General features: G+C 34.5%; 1 protein-coding gene across 5 annotated transcripts in view; it reads right to left on the reverse strand.

The window, feature by feature from the left end:
- The window catches only part of LOC123670811, a 137874-nt gene that overhangs the window by 108375 nt on the left and 7631 nt on the right, over nucleotides 1-21868 (reverse strand). For all 5 annotated transcript variants that reach the window (XM_045604373.1, XM_045604371.1, XM_045604372.1 and 2 more), the window contains one exon: nucleotides 684-745. In XM_045604373.1, the coding sequence (XP_045460329.1) occupies nucleotides 684-745 (62 nt within the window). The remainder of the gene's footprint in view (nucleotides 1-683; nucleotides 746-21868) is intronic.

Raw genomic sequence — 21868 nt, forward strand, 5'->3', positions numbered from 1 at the left:
CGTGTTTTGTTTCACGACTTTGCACGATCATACTCGGTTATACGTCGCTTTTGATTGGTCAGTATCGGGTTTTAATTAATGTATCCAATCAAAAACAACAGAAAAAAGATCGAAATGACAAGTATGAAATTGCGGCGCCGCCACGAACTAAAACTAATATTTTCAATTTGGTCGAATGTCATTGCATTCAAAATTTCACGAGTGCATTCACCCTGTTTTTAGACATCTTAGTTGACATGATTGGGTGAAATTGTTTCATATGAAACAAAATGACAAAATATGATTGGTTGTTAAAACTGTAAAAAAAATTTCAGCATAACAGAGTAACGTTGAGGTATCAGGGATAAAAATTCTCGAGTTCATTTAACGAGGAATCTTTGCCTTCGGTCACGGAGGAACCACTGACCTCGATAACGCCGCAAATTACGTGGTCCATATTCACCGCACGTATATACGAAATACACAGTAACCGTACGAATCCAAATTAACGTTATCTCCACCAACTTGGTGGGTTCATTAAGGTTCTTCGAACGATTTCATTTCCTGAAACATCCCGAGAGTTCTCTGATCGACGATCGGTTGAACTTGTTGAAAGGCTGTTACAATTCGCGAAAAGTAACGGTACCAACGGATCAACACTCGACATAGTAGGCTGGTTCGTAAAGATGTGTGTGTGCACTTACTTCAACGAAGAATGCAATTTTGTGGCTTTGGCGATCAGATCTTCCCATAACGGCATTCCATTCTGAAACAAAGAAAATTTTTGTTAATGAAAATACTGAATTCATTCAATTTTTTTTCAGGTGACAAAGTTACATTGATCTTAAATACTCAGTTTGTGAATTTAAATTATTCCTGTTGATATGGACTGATCGATTAAACGATCAGTTTTTAGACCATATCGGTCATATACAGGGATGTTCCTTAATTATATGTTAATATTTAAGGGGACGATTCATTTGAAGAAAAGAACTTCATATGACCGTATTTCGTAAACTTGCTGACGTTTGAGGGTTGAACAGGGTTGTAAAGATCCAGAAAAAGAAACATTTTTTTTATAACCACAACGATGCTATTGCCAATATTTTTATAAAATTTGATACACTTCTTCACTGCATAAAAATACATTTCTGATGTACAAACAATTCTATTATTTTTACTAGTGTCGTCTGTATGGGTTTTGCATTGACTATTTTTCAGAAAAAAAAATGGTATGACACTGCTTTTTCTTAAATTGAAAATTATCTTGGAAATTCTCGTTCATCTCCTGATTTTACTGAGTACGTCGCATGGTTTTCGCTAAAAAAAATAAAAATAGTTTGCTCCAGAACAAAGTGCTAAAGGTGCCTTGGATATTGGAAATTTCTTGTGAATCGTATCGGCCAAAATTAAACTAAGATCTCAAATTGGTCCAAAAACAAATGAATAGGTATTAAAAGAAACTGAATAGAAAAAAAAACACGTTTTCCATAAAAAAAAATCAACTCATAACACTTTTATCAATTTATTCCTGAAGTAGAACAATTTTAATTTTTTAAGCTATGATAAAACCATGTGCCGGATAAAGTAAAATTAAGAGATCAAATTTGTTTGGAACCGAATGAGAACATTTGCTGAGAAGTTGATGAAAAAAAAAAATTTCAATTTGAGAAAAAAGCAGTGTCGTACTATTCTACCTAAAATATTCAATGTAAAACCGATTCACACGCCACTGATAAAAATAATAAAATTATAAAGTTTATTGAGTCTACCTGATGAAGGTAATTTTATTAAATATCAAAAAATTGACAATTTTGTGTCCATTCTCTTCACAATAATATATATTTATGATATATTTGGATAATTTTTGTGATGGAATTGGAATACAATCCCAATTCTAAAAGTGATAAAATTAATAACTAACCAAAAAAAAATTCTAAATAACTAAAACGGTACACCATGAGTAAATAGTTTAATAATTGAGTAAGAGGTTAACAAATTGAATAACTAAATTAACATAATTACAGACGTACGTTTCGGAATTTTTGTATTGATCAATAAAAGTAGTTATTCAATTGGTAACTGTTTACTCAATTATTAAACCATTTACTCAGTTTTAGTTATTTTGAATTTTCTTTTGGTTGGTTATTAATTGATTTAATTTTGTAGAATTGGAATTGTATAAATAAATCAAATATATCATAAAGAGATATTATTGTGAAGGGAATGGGCAGAAATTTGTCAATTTTTTGATATTTATTTTTAAAATAAAATTATTTTTCTCCGGTTTACAGCAAATATTGATTTTGTAGACACATCAATCCATCAGCAAAGTATTACTTTTACTGCCTAGGCAGCAAAGTGATGACTTTCTCGCCTAGACAGCAAGATGATTATTCTCAATGGGAATGAATTATTTCATAATATAATATATTACGGACATATACATTTCCATGGCAACCAATAATTCCAACAATTGCGATGTCTATTAAATTTTGTTTTAATTAATCACAATACAGGAAAAATAAGATATTGTAAATTGTATTAATTTGCAAATACAATATCCCACGTTTATCATTAATGAACAATCGGAGAAAAAAATTATATGTTCAACTTTGAGAGCCAAGTAGATTGACTGTCTTAGCTGAATTCCTAGCCTCGCTGCGCTCAGCTATGAACTCTCAGCTGCGAGTTTTATGTCCAGTAGGTAGCATACGACCCCCACCTACCCCCATTTTCTTATGTTTTTACACATTTTACATATCTGCATCTCTTTCCAATAATTCTGCCTAGACTCTATCAATCTGTTTGATAAACAGTGTTCAAATACTCATCAGCTTACAAAGAAAGGTAAGAGAACTCTACACTTATGTACTAAATTTCATTCGCCGACCATAAACATCTGCATGGCGCTGATCGAACAACTTGCAGACATGACCAACAACATATGCAAGACGTCCCGAAATATTGGCTTCTTGACAGAGACTAGACAGCATACATACTTCCATCGATTCATTTGCTTTGAAGTAAGAGGTAAGTTTGAAATTGATTGTACACACTAATAAATGAACCGTTGGAAACGGTAAACGACGAAGCGGACGAAATTGGCACTGATGGTAACAATTTTTATCTACCGTGAGAGAGACATTCTCGAAAATAATAAAACTCTTCAAAATTCGTTACTTTTAGTATCCGTTGTATTACCGTTGAAATTTCAGCAAATATTTGATTGTTATGGTCTTTACTTTTTTTAATAAAATAATCAATTTGAGTTTTTATGTATTGACATGATAATCATAAGTTGTTCAACCATTCTGTGACTTCATTATAGGTTTTCTTCTCAGTGCACCAAGACGAATAGGCCAAGAGTGGGCAAACTTTTCATTACGGAATGTATATTGCTTGTATTTTTTTATTTTTTTTTTATTTGTATGGCAGGGTATTTCGTCTAATCATCGATATAATCGTCCAATACATTGCCTTTTGCTGGAAACAAATATTATTGGTATTTCTGTAATATTAGGAAATAGTAGGCGTCACTTTAGTGATAAGACAAATATTTGCGTTATCACGAAAGTGAGGCCTACTATTTCGTTTAACCCATGTTCAAGCGAAAACGAATCGGATCAAAGGGTCCTATAATAAAATTATAAATTGCATGTGTGATCTACATTTCGCAATTCACTTCTTCAGTGGCATGCATACTGGTGATCATCCACGGGTCGGTTTACAAGAAGATATGCCAATTTTGGGAAAGTTACAATTTTTTTTCCTCGAACGATTCCAAAGATTTATTACTGGATATATCTATGACTGCCACCCGACTAAAGAAACCCACATAAATTAATAATCAAAGCACCTATTATTGATTCATTCAAATACATTTAGAGAAATTTCTGACGAAAGAGGGGACAGCTCAAGCTCAAATAGTACGATTTTTTGAACATCAAAATGTAGCAGAATGTGAGGATGCCTAAATCTTTCGAAAAGTGTCCTAGACTATTTACTGGACATGGAAAAAATTAGTTAATCGAAAGTGCCAAGAATAAAATTGGAGAGTCATTTTAGAAAACTATCAGGGCGTTATGGTTTTTCCAAATATACAATTTCTAGAGAAGATAAGAGGGCTGTTGAATTTAGTAAGACAAAGAAAAGTCCAAAATATATCCCAAATCAGTAAGTTGTGTAGATCTTGCCGTGCTTAGGGAGCAATTATTCTTCAAATACATACATACTAAGGTCGTCATGGATGATGAAAAGTACTTTACTCTGAGCAAAAAGATCAAATTTGCTGATGAAATTTCAGTTTGGTGCGCGATATTAACTAGTGGGATTTCCAGGCCTTATGTTATTAGAGCCAAATCTGTGGACAGTCAAAATTAGATACACAACTGCTCAACAAAATTGGTTAATTTTATCTACCAAATCCTCATGCTCAAGATAATACATATTATGTTTTGGCCGAGCTTTTAGCTTCGTGTCATTATGCACGTCACACAAAAAAATGGATTGAATGCTCACAACATACCTTTGGTATCAAAACACGAAAACCCACCAAATTTATCGCAAGTTCGGCCAATGGACTAGTTTAGTGATGTTGATAATACTATATTTGACACGATAGAATTGAAATATAGAGCAAAACTGATAAATCAGTGAAAAAATTTTGAAAGTCCATCAATAAATGACTGAGAAATAGATTATTTAAATTTACGTATTTTAGCGCGGAACGTCTTTGGTCTGTGACGTCACGGCACTTGCCTGTGATCGCTACACCATAAATTACGTTTAAATACTTAGCCGCGCCAAGGCTCTCGCGCCGTTTGTAGTTGTAAAGTATAGTTTTAACTCGAGTTTTGTTTTTATGTCACCATAATGGAAGAAGGCTTCGTGAAAGGACAAAGTAACAATTTGTCTAAAATAGATATATTCGCAGTGATGGAGTTTTTTTCTTCAAATCCATCTTATGTTAGTGCTGAAATAAGGAGTTAAACTTTTCAAATAAGTATCTACTTTTGAGTTTGCTTCATCATGGTTCAACTTATAACGATGATTTATTTAAAAAACGTTTCATAAACAGTTTATAGTTGAGTACTGGTTGTTGAAGTCTATCAATGGCAAAATATATTTATGTGAGGAGTAAAAGGTAAAAAGAGAAAAAAGTAATTTATATGTATGTATATAGTAAGTTATTTCAGCCATCGTGTAACGAACAAAACATGACACGAACGGCACAAGTGATTGTACACCAATGAATTCGTAAGCACTCTGCGAATACCAGGCGTCTAGTGTGTGACGTCACGGCACTTACACGAACTATGAAATTATTCTTCCAAGCGCAACTTCAAAGTCGCATAACTTTTTCATTTCTAGAGATATTTCAATGATTCTTCGACATTTTTGTTTCATTTTACTTAAATTTTTAGAATTAATCCTTAACAAAAAAATGAAAACTAGTCCATTGGAGATTTTTGGGGTATTTTGTCTATAGAGGGGAAGAGGTAAAGTATCAACAATTAATACAGCGGATAATACTTGATCGGACCATGGCTTGATACACATCTAATTGAAAATAAAATTTTGTTGATTAAAACATTTAATTGAACCTGTTCTGCAAAATTGCCGTGAATCCATATTTTCTTTTCAAAATTGTGGGAATAAATTTGTGACAAAACTTTCGAGACATACATGAATGGGCTTTAATTACTTATAACACTAGAAGCTTGTCACAGAACAATCAATTATAAGAACTGTAATGAGGATCAGAAGAAACCTTCCTTATGAAAGGTACAGTCTATGTATAACTCGATAATCCTATAAATAATATGGTTCAATAATTACTTTCATGCCATTGACATGAATATCGCCTAACCGAACACCTATAAATAATACCTTTCCACTCGTGCATTCTCGCCTTTAATCGAAGTGTCCACATCAATAATAACAAGAAGTAAGGGACACCCGAAGCCAATTCATTAGTTATTCTAGAAGGATGTTGTGTTAATCACTAGTCGACAAGAGGAAATGGAATATGTAATAGATGTCAGCTAATGGGTCATACTCAAACGAACTGTGACAATTTTATTACTATACCCTATGAGCCATGTGAAAGAGAAAGAAGAATATCGTGAATTTTTCTTCAAACAATGGTTAGTTACTTTTTAAATTAGGGGTATCTGAAAAAGAATGTCGAATATATGAAAAGCCTACCGCTATTGTAAGTCGCATAGTTTTTGTTAACTCGTACCTTGGAGTTTATGTATACAGGGTGAGTCTTTGACTTTTACATATATTTTAACAGTAAATCCCTGAATTCGAAAAAACTTTTTTCTTTCACCATTTCATTTTTGTTTAAAGTGGCTTTAACTTTTCATCTAGGCCGAATCGGAAAAAATTGTAAAGGAAAAAGTTTTCCTTTTGACCTCAAGAATCTACTGTTGAACTATAAATACAAGTCAAAGACTCACCCTGTAATGAATCTTATTTGAATTGAATCAAAGACGTTTCTCCAAAAGTAAGCCTCTAAATCGGTTTTCCTCAACATAATTCTCAAATAAAACTCAATTTATACTGACCATTCTAAAATACAACCATTTTTGACATTCCATACCTTGAATGAAAAAACTAAAAGAAAAGCACACTAATGAAAACGTGATTTTCTTTACATTCGTTTTTAAGGTAGTTATTGCAAAATAATTATGTGTTAAACACTAGGATTCAGAATGAGCAAGCGGTGCTTATAATGGAATAAGTTTCTCACATTACGCTATCATTTTTGTTTTCACTAACACGAATATGAACATATAAAACTCACCAATTGAAATATAGGTAATTTTTCTTCAGAAAACAATACACGTCATAATAATAGCTATAACATGATTCAACCCAGATAACCTTCTCGCTTCCCAGACTCATCGCCTATCGAAGATTTATAAGGAAAACTATTTCCAAAAAAAAAAACCAGTTCACCACATTAAATGATGGGTATCTACGTAGTGAAAAACATACATAGAACGTTTCACTACAAATATTTTTCAACTCTTCTGTTGTGACCGTCAAAGCAATAGTTCCTAATAAAAAATAAAATATAACATGTATTTCTGCATAACTCATGTAGACGGAATTCATAGGAACAACCTGAAAAACATTTGTTCAATAAATTGGAAATGGCAAGTAACTTAAATATACCTTTGTCGCTACATATATGTGATCTTGTTCTGAAAATTGTTTTATATTTTCAGTAGTTAATACCATCGATATCTTAGGGGAATATTTATCGTAACTGCGTTCCTAGAACGCTTTACCTTTTTTATATTTGGATGTCAATGTCGTGTTCACCGTTCACAGTAGCTTTAAGTTTCGAATATATTTCCCACAAAGTAGATGATTTCCTTTTCATTGATAAATTTTGAAAATATGCCAAAAACATGTTTTCCAAAAAATAATCTGTCTTCTTTCCAGCTCTAGAAATGAGTATATATTTCATATATGTATGTATATCCTTCAATTTCCGAGGTAATATTTATGTAGAAGCAGATTAAATATTTTCGGATGTATTTTGAACTTCCAGATCTGATTTGCTTCATGCATCCATTTTTCATTCTGTTTGTTTCAACACTATTTACTCAATCATGTAATTTGAAAATTAATCTGACGTTTGAGAAGTGTAAAGAATATGTCAATCAGTTCGAATCACAGATAGATTTTGTTATCTATGTTATCGAAATAATTTCGTAATATTCATTCCTCGATTAATCACTAGGTGATTTTACGATAAGAGGTTGCAAGTGCATAAAGGATATGGCCAAGGATCAAAACTGTTTTTTTTTCAGTGAAACTCAGTCTGAAATTCGGCCAGTATGCCAATAGTTGTCATATCCATCAGCTCAGTAGCAAGAGAACAATTATTCAGTGGTGTAAATAATGTTCAAAATTAACTAAATTTGTTTTTTTTTGTTTTGTAAATTACACATTAATAATAATTGACTTTTATTGATTTTGTTGAGTAGAATGAACATAAAATAAAAATAATTGATAATTCAAATTCAATTACAGGGTGGAGTTATTATTTAGAATAATCAATTTAAATTATTTTTAAGTGAAATTAAAAAGTCAAAATAATGTTTTAATATTTGAAAGACATCCTTCATTAGCCTCCGATTTTAGTTCGGCCTCCTATAAATCACAATTGAAAACTCCGATTTTTACTTGGTTCCGGTAAATCGGATAAGTGCACATCCGTTACATCCTTTAGTTCATTCATCATAAAGAAGAAGAGAATACATTTTACGGATTTTGCAAACACGTCGAAGGAAATCCGCAAACACACCTACTGCATTCTCAATAAACGAGAAATTAAATTACCATCATTTCAAATTGTAGAAAGTCAACAGCACTAAATCTCAACATATTGAGCCAATTACCTAAATGAGCATACATCACACCCACTCTCCAGTTCTCATCAATCACGTTCCCATATTGTTTTCCCTTTGGTTGTCGTCAAGGGTTGAGATCATTAAATGCGTCCATTAAAAAAAAAAGGTTGTACCTCTACTTCCGTGTCTACGACATTCGACCTTCTGGTTTATTTCTCCAACCGAAATAGATCCATCGGAACATGTGCTTCGTCTGTGCAACGTAGTCATATCGCATCGACGGATCTTGACTTTTAGCTGCACTGAACTTGGCTCCACTTTATTATTATACACGACGAGTCTCTTTCTATTTGTGTCGAAAGTAGTAGTAGCCGGCAACTAGAGAATTATGCCGTTAACACGTTGAAATGGTTTATGGGTTAACGCATTCACACGAATTTGCTTCCGACACTACCGAAGATAGAGCAAGCTTATTAGATAGTATTCATTCGTATGTGTGAAGTTCAAAAAAAAAAAAATAGTATTTTCAAGAATTCGTGAGTTAATATCGGAAGTTCCATTCATAGTTTGCTTCCAACACTTGGACTTCTATATTCTACCCGGATAGTACTATATTGTATCAAAACTGCAGACATTTTCACGGATTCGTTTGTCTGTGAGATGCTATCATCAATTTCGAGACATTCTGAGGAAAATGTCTTGGCACCCCATTGTCATATTATCGAGATTTGTGAGAAACAAATCACATATCATATGTAAATGACATCAATAGTGATCACATTGGTTATCCCTGACGATATATGATTATGATTTTCCCATTTTGCCCCATTACAGCTCGCGGTGCCTGGTTATGAAAATTTTGGCTAACATATTTGATATTATTGGACATCAGACATTATGAGGATTCAGTTATTATGGCCTCTTTCAACAAAATCTCACAATATGTCGTTTCTCGGTCATGTGAATTATTTTAGCGTCATCTTGTGGCCTGAAAAGATGTATGGAAGATCTTGGATTTTGTATCTCATCTCATAGCCAATGTGGAGCAGTGTATAAAAAATTATCGATGGCCGTGCCTACCAAGGAAGATCATTTCTCAATCGGGTTCTGGCCGCCGAACATCCAAATTCCATCCCAACCAGAAATGAGAGCTCCCCGATTGATGAGAAAAACCCCGAAAATTGCAAAAAATCCATTTTCAAAGCTCCATATCTCGAAAACTGTCCATTTTTGAGCTTTGTGGCTAAGGACACTTCTGATCAGTTTATCAAGAACTACAACATATCAAAAATTCAGCCAAATTCACGGAAAGCCATTTCCCAAATGAAACGTGCGGGGTCCTTTGTATTACAACTTCGAAACTAATAGTAATAAAATAAATTTTGCACCAATGAAATCTACTAAAGAAAGTTCTTGTAGAATGTTTTTGTTTCACGTTTATAACACCAGTAATAAAGATGTTATGAGAACTTTTCATTTCACGCCATTTTGCAATTTTCTCAAAAATCGAGTCCAAAATGTACCATTGATGTTTTTCTAGATCAAAGGAATTTTGATGTCCCCTCACTAGACAACGAATACACATTTTCATCCCGATCGGATCTATAGTCACGGAAATATTGGGTATTTCATTTCTCTAATTCTGTGGTTACTCCGTTCATTCTTCCACATCTTGTAGAACAAAATCGTGCGAGAATATATCAGAAACGCACAGTTTTCATGGTTATATTTTATTATTCTATGTTGGTACTCCGAACTTTCCGCCACGGCTTTATCTGTCAATTCATCAATTTGCCAAAAATCACTAAATGATATTTATGGAAATATTTCATTAATTTCAATAAGAATGCAATGAATTAGAGAAAATAATGTATAATACTCGTACAGAAGGCTCATTCTACCACTCGTTCATTCAAAAACTCGTGGAAGAATATCAATGCCTTCTGCACTTGTATTATAAATAACTATTCCATTATTCTTTTTAAATCTTCTTTGATTCTGACGATGTGATCAGCTTGAAATTTTTCCAATACCTTGAAACTATTAATTCTTATCAACACACAGAATCTCAACTCTGTCGATTCTGCGGTCAACTACTGGGTAATTATTTTTTCGATATTCTAAAATACCAGGATAACCAAAACGAGCAACTGAATAAAACCAACGAATCAGAAAACCGTTTCCTGTACCATCGAACGTTTACATCAGGATTATCCACCCTCGAGGAAACCACCCACCTGCGTACTCGTAGGACGATCCAATTTCGCCGCCCCGTTCGGATCCTAGCTAGCCGTGGGAGAACGGAAAGAGCGCGTAGTCGGGCTATTATCGCGGCGGTCTACCAGAAGCCCGGGTGGGCGTGTACCCACACCGCGCGTCCCGCTGCTGCGGTACCATCGGCCGAGCGAGGCGGCGATCATCGTAGGTCAAGGTACCGCTACAAAACACACGTACGAACGAGCGAAACGAAAACCGTTTCGCGTGCCAACTGCCGATCCGATCTGCACCGCAGAGATGACAAATCGGTGTCGTTCTCCCGTTCTCTCCGCAGAGTTGGCGTAGGTCTCGGATTAACCGAGGATATATAAATTCGCGGAGATTTGGTCTGGAGACGACAGATGCGCTATTTATTTTTTTTTGTACGATAGTGGATTGAGACATTTTCGTTGAGATAGAGATCTTCGCATCAATTTAGTGAAGGCGTTAGAAGTAGATGGGTGTCTAGCTACTGTGAAATCATTAGCGTAACGTTTTCATATTTGTAATTTTATAAGCGAAATTATGAATTCTTCAATAATAACAATTAAGAGAAAAGCACTGTCAGTAGCTTTTGAGCACTCCATCATTCATGCGACAATTGCACCCTTGGAGACCCCACAATTGTATGGTAAATGCACTGGTTCTCGACCAGTTAACAAAAACATCATACAACATTATTTGGTTATTTTGCTCGTAATATCTATTTAGAAACTAATGAGTAAATAAAATATAAAACACCGACCACCAGTGGTCGAGAATTAAGTACAATCATATTGGTTCTCGACCGCGAATAAATAAAGGGTAGAAATAAGTGTTTCAACGTTAATTCGGTGATCGCGAACTAATATTCAGAAAGTAGATATATAAATGAATCAGGGTATCGAAAAAAAAGGAAAATGATCCATCAGAAATATATCTGTTGAAATAAACAATTATTGAAGTAACATATTGGTTCTCGACCACTTTGGTCGAGAAATAAAAGATACAAATTTTCCAATACCAGTTCGCGACCGCCGAATATTGAACAAAAAAATATACATTTATTTCCTTCTTGATTGAAGTACACTCAAAAATATATCTTATAGTTGATATGGAACAAAATAAATACACGTAATTCATTTGAAATAAGAAATAATTACTATTTTCTGGTCATATATCACAAAGCACTTTTCTAAGAGAGGACGAGAAAGAACCCTTTTCCATGATAGACGATTATAAACTAATTTTTAGCGCGAAAACTTTGACCTATACCACTACTATGCAAACTATCTTGGAAGGGTAGAATGGTCGAGAACACGTACCGCGAAAACATTTTGCACTACATGATATATTTTTATTATTATTTTATCTCAAATCACAGAATGGTCGAGAACCAGTGCCGGTCGGCTAACCAGTGCATTTACCCTATGTAATGTGATTACATACAGGGTCATTCCTCGTCGATATTCAATTGAGTGTGTTCAGTTATGTATGAGCTTTGAAAGTTACGATTTCTGGTAATATAATGTACTTTTGTGTTCCGAAAAAGTGATGAATCCTGAAAAGAAAAACAAGTTTTGCAATTCCGGAAAAAGTACTGTCCTCGAGCGGGAAACGAACCCGCAACCTCTAAATCACTAGTCCGATGCTCTCACCAATCGAGCTACCGAAAGAGTTCACCGATAGTGAATTAGTTCCCTTTCAACATTAACTTCCTACTAATGTTTGATTCCAAAAAAATCTGTTCACCTTATACGGTTGGAACTTGCGGCTTCCTCAGTAGTTCGATTGGTAAGAGCATCGGACTAGAGATTCGGAGGTTGCGGGTTCGATTCCCGCTAGAGGGAACCGAGCGGGAATCCTTGGGTCCTCTTACATAATTGAATATTTTTGAATAAGTTCAATTTTACTTTCCACAGGTAATATCTCAAAGATCGAGATTTCGACTCCCAACAGAGATTCTTTGAAATTTTTTTTATGATTTTTATTGTCATCTGAAATGTTTAGATAGCCGAATTCCAAAATTTTGGCCCTCATAGCCCAACCACTCTTTTTCGTTTATGTTATAGAACCGAAAGAGAAATTTAGATGGCTTTATTGGAGAACTCGTTTGATATTTTTCATATTGATTTTTTTTTATATTTGTGTTTGATATAAAGAAAAGTACAATCATCAAACATTTTATCAATTTTGAGTGAAATTTTTTTTTCGCTGTAGACATGTTAAAAAAAATCACCGAAGTTCATTGAGAAAATGAAATTCAATTTGGTGACCGAGAAAAAAAATCATGAATATTGCAGGTTTTCCGCCATTTTGATTTCCGGGTTTTTTTCCGGGTTCTTCGCCTTTTCTGAACTGAGCACCCTAAAGTATTTAATTCCACATCCAAACGTTCATCTCAATCGAATCTCTGTTTCGAAATTAACAGAGAAACAAAATTTTAAACAACCATATTCACAGAGATAGGCGAAAGAGGGGGGATTTTGCCCACAAAGAACAAAACCGTGACCATACGAACCTACCCTGCCAATTCAAGTTTTTAGATCCTTCTATTCGAAAGTTATCGTATGTGCGGAATCGAATATGAGAACGGATTCTTTATCAGCGATTGGAACCTTTCATTTGACACAATTCCCGACTTTAAATTAAAAAATTACAGACATTGTGATAAAGACACGGAACGAAAAGCACGATAATGCAAATTACGCACGTTTTCTCCGAAAATCAACCTCAACATGGTTCGTCCAACGTTCGTTTTTCATTACATGATGATTGGTTTCAATTATTCGAGATTTTATAGCATACTTAATAACTTACTCTTTGTCAAATTAATACTTATCCGTACAGTCGTGTGTATGAGGATGACAATAAGGACAATTTGAAAAGGTACCACCTTCATTATCTCGGCCCCCATGCAAAATAAGAAAAATGCAAAAGAGGTTAACTTTGGTTCGTAAGGGGACATTTTATACAGTTGGTTACAATCATGTGAGCGTGATGACAAAAACGCCTTGAATATTAAATCGGAAGGGGGTTGAGTGACACCTTATTTTGAAGGGAATTCGATTTTTTTTTTTTGAGAATACACTTCACCATACCATATTGTATTATAGATTTTATTAAGGCATGGTATCGAATTCTCAGGTGGTAAATTCTGAATAGTATAATGGACTAGTTTAGTGATGTTGATAATACTATATTTGACACGATAGAATTAAAATATAGAGCAAAACTGATAAATCAGTGAAAAAATTTTGAAAATTCATCAATAAATGACTGAGAAATAGATTATTTAAATTTACGTATTTTAGCGCGGAAAGTCTTTGGTCTCCGACTCGTCTGTGACGTCACGCCACTTGCCTGTGATCGCTACACCATAAATTACGTTCAAATACTTAGCCGCGCCAAGGCTCTCGCGCCGTTTGTAGTTGTACAGTGTAGTTTTAACTCGAGTTTTGTTTTTATGTCACCATAATGGAAGAAGGCTCCGTGAAAGGACAAAGTGATAATTTGCCTAAAATAGATATATTCGCAGTGATGGAGTTTTTTTCTTCAAATCCATCTTATGTCAGTGCTGAAATAAAAGGAGTTAAACTTTTCAAGTAAGTATCTACTTTTGAGTTTGCTTCATCATGGTTCAACTTATAACGATGATTTATTTAAAAAACGTTTCATAAACAGTTTATAGTTGAGTACTGGTTGTTGAAGTCTATCAATGGCAAAACATATTTATGTGATGAGTAAAAAGTAAAAAGAGAAAAAAGTAATTTATATGTATGTATATAGTAAGTTATTTCAGCCATCGTGTAACGAACAAAACACGACACGAACAGCACAAGTGATTGTACACCGATGAATTCGTAAGCACTCTGCGAATACCAGTCGCCTCGTGTAAGTGGCGTGACGTCACACACTAGATGCTGCGTACTATGAAATTATTCTTCCAAACGCAACTTCAAAGTCCCATAACTTTTTCATTTCTAGAGATATTTCAATGATTCTTCCACATTTTTGTTTCATTTTACTTAAATTTTTAGAATTAATCCTTTACAAAAAACTGAAAACTAGTCCATTCTGAGACCAAAGTGTATTTACAACATTCAATAACTGCCAGCCCCATCTGTCATGATGGTCAATTGTAACCCTCAAATATGTAATTTCAGAAGCCGTTTGAATCTTGGAATCATACTACTATATGTGAATTATCAAACTCAGGAAGCCGGTTTTTGTAGTTGGTAAATAATATGTTCTTTGTTTTCTCATGGTTAATGGTTACTGGTCAGCTTCAATGAAATGAACCAGTTCGTAATTTGTTCCATATCAGATCCAGCTTTGAATTTGAGGTTCGTCCAACTGGCGTCTCTGTGAAATATGACCGTCAGCGAAGCTATCAGTTTCTCCAGTTGTGTCAAGATGTAGAATTTTTTTAATAAAATTTTTTGTTAGAAAATTAAAACAAAAGTAGGAGGTACCTTTTCAAATTGACACACTGTATATTTTGAACCAACTATATTAAAGTTAAATTCTGTTCCTCGGCATTTACTGAAGTATCAAATTTATAATCATCAGCCCTATGATTGTAGAACTTCCCCAAATGTTTCTTGTATGGAAAATATGAATGATTCTAACAATAACCATCTATATGATCCAGAATTATCATATCAAATTAAAATGAATTACCTACTAATTGATCGCTATTTATAATCTTTTTTTTTCATATCCACCTACAACCTCCGAATGAGCTGAAAATGAAGTACCAAAGAAGACCTGTGATAATTAAAGTGAATTACTGTAACGCAGGAAGATAGATTAAACCAACTGAAGATTTTTATCTTTCATGTATGTGTAGAAATTTGAATATTGCTTCAGAAATGTATCAATTCAGTTGTTCATCAGATATAATTTTATAAAGTAGGTGTATAAATAGGTATTTTTTTCAGTCAGATAAAGGGTAAATCTCCCAATATAATGTATATTATGTATTGCTTTTTATAAATAATTACTATTTCAAGCAAATATGTAAATTGACTTTGATAAATAAAACTTTTGAATGATATTTTTTGTTTTAATTCGAAATTATAGCAGCATAACCTAAAATAAATTCAAAAAATATTCCAACAATTTCAATGAATTGCCATGCCTTTATATTCAAATTTTCCCGCCATGTAAAACACTCAGTGATGGCGGACAAAATATCGGCCATATTGTTGCCTTGATTTAGCACGGCGTAAGCACTTCTTATATATTTAGTGATCTGTGCGAAACACCAAAACGATTATACCACGTCGTCAAGTAGTATATTCACTTATCAGTATGCCGTAACTATGGGAAATTTGCGGATTCTATTGGTTCATCAGAACATGAGTTGTATCACTACATCTTTTTTGCATTCCATTCAAAATTTCGTTGGAAAATGTTATTCCCCATTGTCATATTCAAATTCTCACTTGACAATTCCGCAATCTTCACTCAACCAGGTCTCACCCCTAATTATCGGGTCCTCTTCGACCCTTTCGAAGCCCTTCTTTGCTCTATTCATATGCATACGGATGCTGGCTATATCCCTGGAAGAAAGAACAGCATGGGGGTTGGTGGGTCGAATATACAGGATCTCGATGCCATCGGCGTAGTAATTCGATAGACTCGGGAGTTGGGGAAATTCGTGGCTAAACGTCGAGTGCGCCCTTGGAGACGAACGCTGCGTCAAGTCCTAATCAAGCAGATGGGGGAGAGTTCGTGAGTGCGGGGTGTGAAGGAGATCCATCAACCTCCGTTGGACGATCAACGTCGGAGGTGATCTCGGATATGACGGCGTAGCATATGGGACTTAATTAGTGGAAAATTTGCGAAAGGAAATAGCTTATTCGACGAGGGCGTGAAAATTTCCATAAACGCACGGAACATCTGAGAATAGGCTCAAAAACACTGCAAATTTTATACTTGGATGAATGCGGGATAGTAGGTTGGTTTTATTTCTTGAGAAGAATGAAGATTATGCTGTTGAAAATTTATACAGTATCTACGATGTGAAATTTTTTTCATACTCATATCATATAACGGGTGTTTTTTTTTCGATGTACATAACTTTAAGTTGGCATTACTGTTCAAGATGGCGACCGATTTAACATGTGTCAAGTGATTTATTCTCAGTTTGGTTTGGCAATTCATCATGACTAGACTCAAGCCTGAACAACGCTTGCAAATAGTGCAATTTTATTTCGAAAATAATGGTTCTGTGCGGAATACGTATCGCGCACTACGTCCATTTTATTTTGTTTAGAGATGAAGCCCACTTCTGGTTGAATTGCTACGTCAACAAACAAAACAGCCGCATTTGGAGTGAAGCTAATCCTCAAGTGTATGTCGAAACACCGTTACATCCAGAAAAACTGACTGTTTAGTGCGCTTTATGGGCTGGTGGAATCATTGGTCCGTACTTCTTCAAAAACGATGATGGCCAGAACGTTACAGTCAATGGTGATCGGTATAGAGCCATGATTACTAACTTTTTCATTCCTGAATTGAACAACCATGATGTCCAGGAGCTGTGGTTCCAACAAGACGGCTCAACATGTCACACAGCTCGTGCCACAATCGATTTATTGAAAGACACGTTTGGTGACCGCCTAATTTCACGTTTTGAACCTGTGAATTGGCCTCCAAGAGCTTGTGATTTAACACCGCTATACTACTTTCTGTGGGGCTACGTAAAGTCATTGGTCTATGCGGATAAGCCACAAACCCTTGACCATTTGGAAGACAACATTCGCCGTGTTATTGCCGATATACGGCCACAAATGTTGGAAAAAGTCATCGAAAATTGGAACGTCCAGATAGGACTACATCCGAACCAGCCGTGGCGGTCATATGCCAGAAATCATATTCAAAAGGTAATGCCACAAGATTATCTTGCGGATAAATAAAACTCCTGTCAATCGAATTATCCATCGTTGTTTTATTGCAATTTAAAGTTCTATAGCTCTAAAAAAACACCCTTTACAAGATTGACATATAACCTACCCGTTCCAAACAGCTGATTAATAATTTATTGTTGAAAATTGTCTGAAAAATCATACAATAAATTTTTGCGCGGTATGAAATCACTAAGTTTTGTCAATTTTCAGTTATAATATCACAAGAGCATAGGCCGAGACATAGACAATATTCGATTATTCACAGATTCACGAGAGCGCAGCTCGAGTGGTGTTTCGCGAACTACGTCGAGTGAAGAGGTTCGTATAATCGAAATAGGTATATTGTCTATGCTCGAGTGGTATTCGTTATGATTATTTAACGAACAATTTCAATAACTATAACCAAAGCACTACATTTTGATAATTTAATGATATTTCACTGAGCTTGACTTCTAATTTTTGGGGCGAACGTCCAAGGTGTTACTATGGAAATGATCCCAACATGACAGGAGGCGAAACACCAAAACGATTGTACCGCGTCGTCAAGATCTATATCCACTTATCAATAAGACATAACTATTGGAAATTTACGGATTCTATTGATTCATCAGAACATGAATGATATAATCAGTTATAATATCACAAGAGTATAGACAATATTCTATTATACATCGAAAAGGTTCGTATAATCGAGATATATTGTCTCTGCTCGAGTTGGTATTCGTTACGATTATATAACGAATAATTTCAATAACTAAAACCACAGCACTGCAATTCAGTAATTCAATGACATTTCACTGAGCTTGATTTTTAATATTTTGGCGAACGTCCAAGAATGTTACTATGGAAATGATCCCAATAAGGCAGGAGGCAAAACGCCAAAACGAATATACCAGGTCGTCAAGGTGTATATCCACTTATCAATAAGACGTAACTATAAGAAATTTACGGATTCTATTGACCTTTTGGTATAATGTTGTCGAGCAGTTTCTAAAATCAGGCTTCAAAATGTAAGTCATCTAATACCGTCTAATAACTATTTATTAACAGGCCTATTCTAAGCCTGTAAGTCGACACATCAAACAGTAGCTCATAGAAGTTAACCCATTATGTACCTACATAATATGTAGTTGCGAGCGTAGTTGTTAAATTTTATATTGTAAATGGAATTTCGTATGTCGAAGCGCTGAAAATGATACATAATCGGTAGACAAAGAAGAAATTATATTCGTTGGCATGAACGGAAGGTTCCTTATTGGAAGGTTGGAGACAATACAAATCCTGAAATTTTTTTGACCAAATATTCATTATCAGATTTGAAAAAAATAAAATAATAATAAACTTTATTTTCACTATACAGCTAAAGTCATCATTACAAAAATTGAAATTGCAACCCAATTCCTCAATCAATTAATTGCAGATATTCATAAATGTTAATGATGAAGTGAAAAGCAATTCTGTGGAAATTTTCTACGTTTAAATCTCTCCAGTTGAAATCAACGAAATGGAACACGAGATATAGATTTTCAAAGAATAATTTCACAGTTGCGAAGTAATTTCTCTTTTAAAATGTTAAAAGTTTGCTTATATTATAACTTGATGTGCATCGTAATAATGTCAATTCGCGGTAAAGGTAAATAAACTTTTTCCTTTACGATTTATTTTTAGATACCCGTATAGACGATTCTTTATCTTGTATTATTATTTCAGAGATAAAATTCCAAGGCTTCGATAATTTATATCGCAAGATGCTTAGCCTTTCAAATCAGGAAAAATCGACATTGACGAACATGGTCGTTGAATGGGTCGACATTTTTCTATCGCTATGCGGTGTTGGCTGCCAAATGGTATATACAAAGGGTAGAAAAAATATGGAATTGGCTCAATGAAGGCTTTCCTGGAAGAAAAATGTTCGGAAGCATTTCATTGAAACTTACAGTTTTGTTGGAATGCGATGACTACTCGGTGACTACTGAATAAACCTACACACTGCTAAAGTCTCACTAGGACTAACTTTCGAAAAAATTATTGAAAATTGTAATAATGGGACTCGGAAGCATTGTCCAGATTACATTTGAGGCCAAGAAAAAAATCTATATACTTCGCAAGGAGTTAAGAGTCTCCCATCAAAGTTAGTTAACAGTGGTCAGAATGTACCAAAATGTACAATCTTTTTTTTAATGAGATGAACATTTTCAAAGACAGAAATGTGATAGAATGAATGAATCCCTATGACAAGGAAGGACAATATCATAGCCAAAGAAAGGGAACTTCCTCTTTCTAGAAATAAACCTGATGCACCATCATGGGCGCCCGCAGAAATTTTTCTCAGGGGGGGCAAAATGAAAATTATTGAAAAACGATAAGGCGTCCATGATTTTCATTGAAAACCGGAAAATTGTTTTGAATCCATTACTTTCCTTTTTTCCTTGCCCCTTGGATTGAGAAAAATATATTGAGGGTGTTGTGCTGAAAAATGAGATAATCAAAATCTCAGGGGGGGCCATGGCCCCCCCCTGCCCCCCCCCCCCCCTGCGGGCGCCCATGTGCACCATATAACGAACCATCTCTATAACACAAACTCATTTCTGGCCAAAGACTTATAAATTCATATGCTGCTATGTGGCCGACCGATTAGTTCTCTTTTCAAAACTCAAATTACCAATTTGGGGCACCTGTTTTCAGGTTGGTCACAAAACTTTCAAAATGGTCATTTTCACGTTGAAATCAGTCTCCTCAACCATTTAAAATTGTGTCTGATGGATTGCTGATGGCCCTTTTCTACAGTGCGATTCGAGGTGCCATTTTTTTATGGTCGCTATCAAGGTCAAGTTCAAAAATTTAAATTGTATGGTGGTCAGAAGAAGACTATAATCTGCTAAGATGTCAGAAACTGCATTAATTTAGAGTTCAAAAAAGGTTTTTTTACTGTTTGAATTTCCGAACATGTAAGTAATTAAATTTTGAGTTAGGTTTTCAAAAGCGAGTAGGCAATAACTATCGGTCTGATAAAAAAACCTGGCATTTAAGGAAATGTTAGTTATGAAATTATGATAATAGTAAAGTATCTATATGTGATCTAGAAATGATCAAACATGTGCAGCGTTCCATTGTAAATTTTTTCCATAATGAAATACGGTTCTTTATGTGCTTGAAGTTAGCGATCAAATAAGCCGTACTACGACAGAAATCTTATAATCTGATTCTTTCGGTGTCACAAAACTCACAAGTCGACTATTCAGCCGGAAATAGAAAGTCACCTAGACATCCTGACTTTTAACATTGGCAGTGTTTCAAACATTCATTAATTATACCAATTTACTAATTTAAGTAGTGAAACTTCTTCCGCCGGCATTTTTAAATTTGAACAATATTTAATAAAGAATATTTTTTATTCAATCAGAAAACACCATGTATGTTCAGGTAGGTTTTTTACCCTATAAATTTCCTGAAATAATTCATTGAAATTTTGGATAATTTTGTGAATTTAACAGGACTGATTAATTCCCAAGAAACCGCTATAAGTACAGGGTGTTCTAATTTCTAACCCCAAGAACAAATTCAACATGGAAAAATTTCAAAAATAGGTGTTAGGAGCAGCACAAAATTATGAAAATGCCGTATGGTGTGTAGAGGTGTCACTTAAGCTTTTTATAGTAAATTCAATGAAAAACCATAATTTTATGCTGAGCGAAAATAAAAACTGAAATGCATAATTTAAATGAAAATCTAAATACAGTAATAGTGTAAGGAGAAATCTTTCTGGCAGTTTTTCTCTTCAATTACTATGGTTTGAATATTTCTCATCAAACATTGAAAAAAAAAACATAAACAGGGTGGAATTTCTACGAAAAACAAAAACCACCAAAATTTTTAGAGCCGGATCTGGATTTTTAGAATAGGTACTGAATATATTGGTTCCTAACGGTTCTTGAAGACGATATGCACTGAAAACTTCAATTGGGTAGGAATATTTACAGTTCCTCATGACTCACCCTGTACTTGCATTGGAAATTTTGCTACTATTCCACCAATCATTTCAGTATCTAGATATTTAACGACAGGGTGGATGACATGATAGTCCCAAAATGTTGTAGTTCTGCCTTCAAGACGTTGAATAAACCAATATGACACAAAAAATCAGGTCAATGTTGTTTAACGAAGAGGGATCCCTAACGGCAGCTGTAGAAATACAATCACCCCTCTTTTGGAGCTGAATACTGCGAAATAGTGGACGAAACTGGTATAGGATACAAACTCGGATACAAGAATGGAGGGATACATAAAAATAATTTAATGAGTCCATAAGAATTTTCATCCATTCATTTTCATCATTGCCAATTTTACATATATGAGAAATAA

The sequence above is a fragment of the Harmonia axyridis genome, chromosome 1 (genome assembly GCF_914767665.1).
Source record: "Harmonia axyridis chromosome 1, icHarAxyr1.1, whole genome shotgun sequence".
Classification (NCBI taxonomy): Eukaryota; Metazoa; Arthropoda; class Insecta; order Coleoptera; family Coccinellidae; genus Harmonia; species Harmonia axyridis.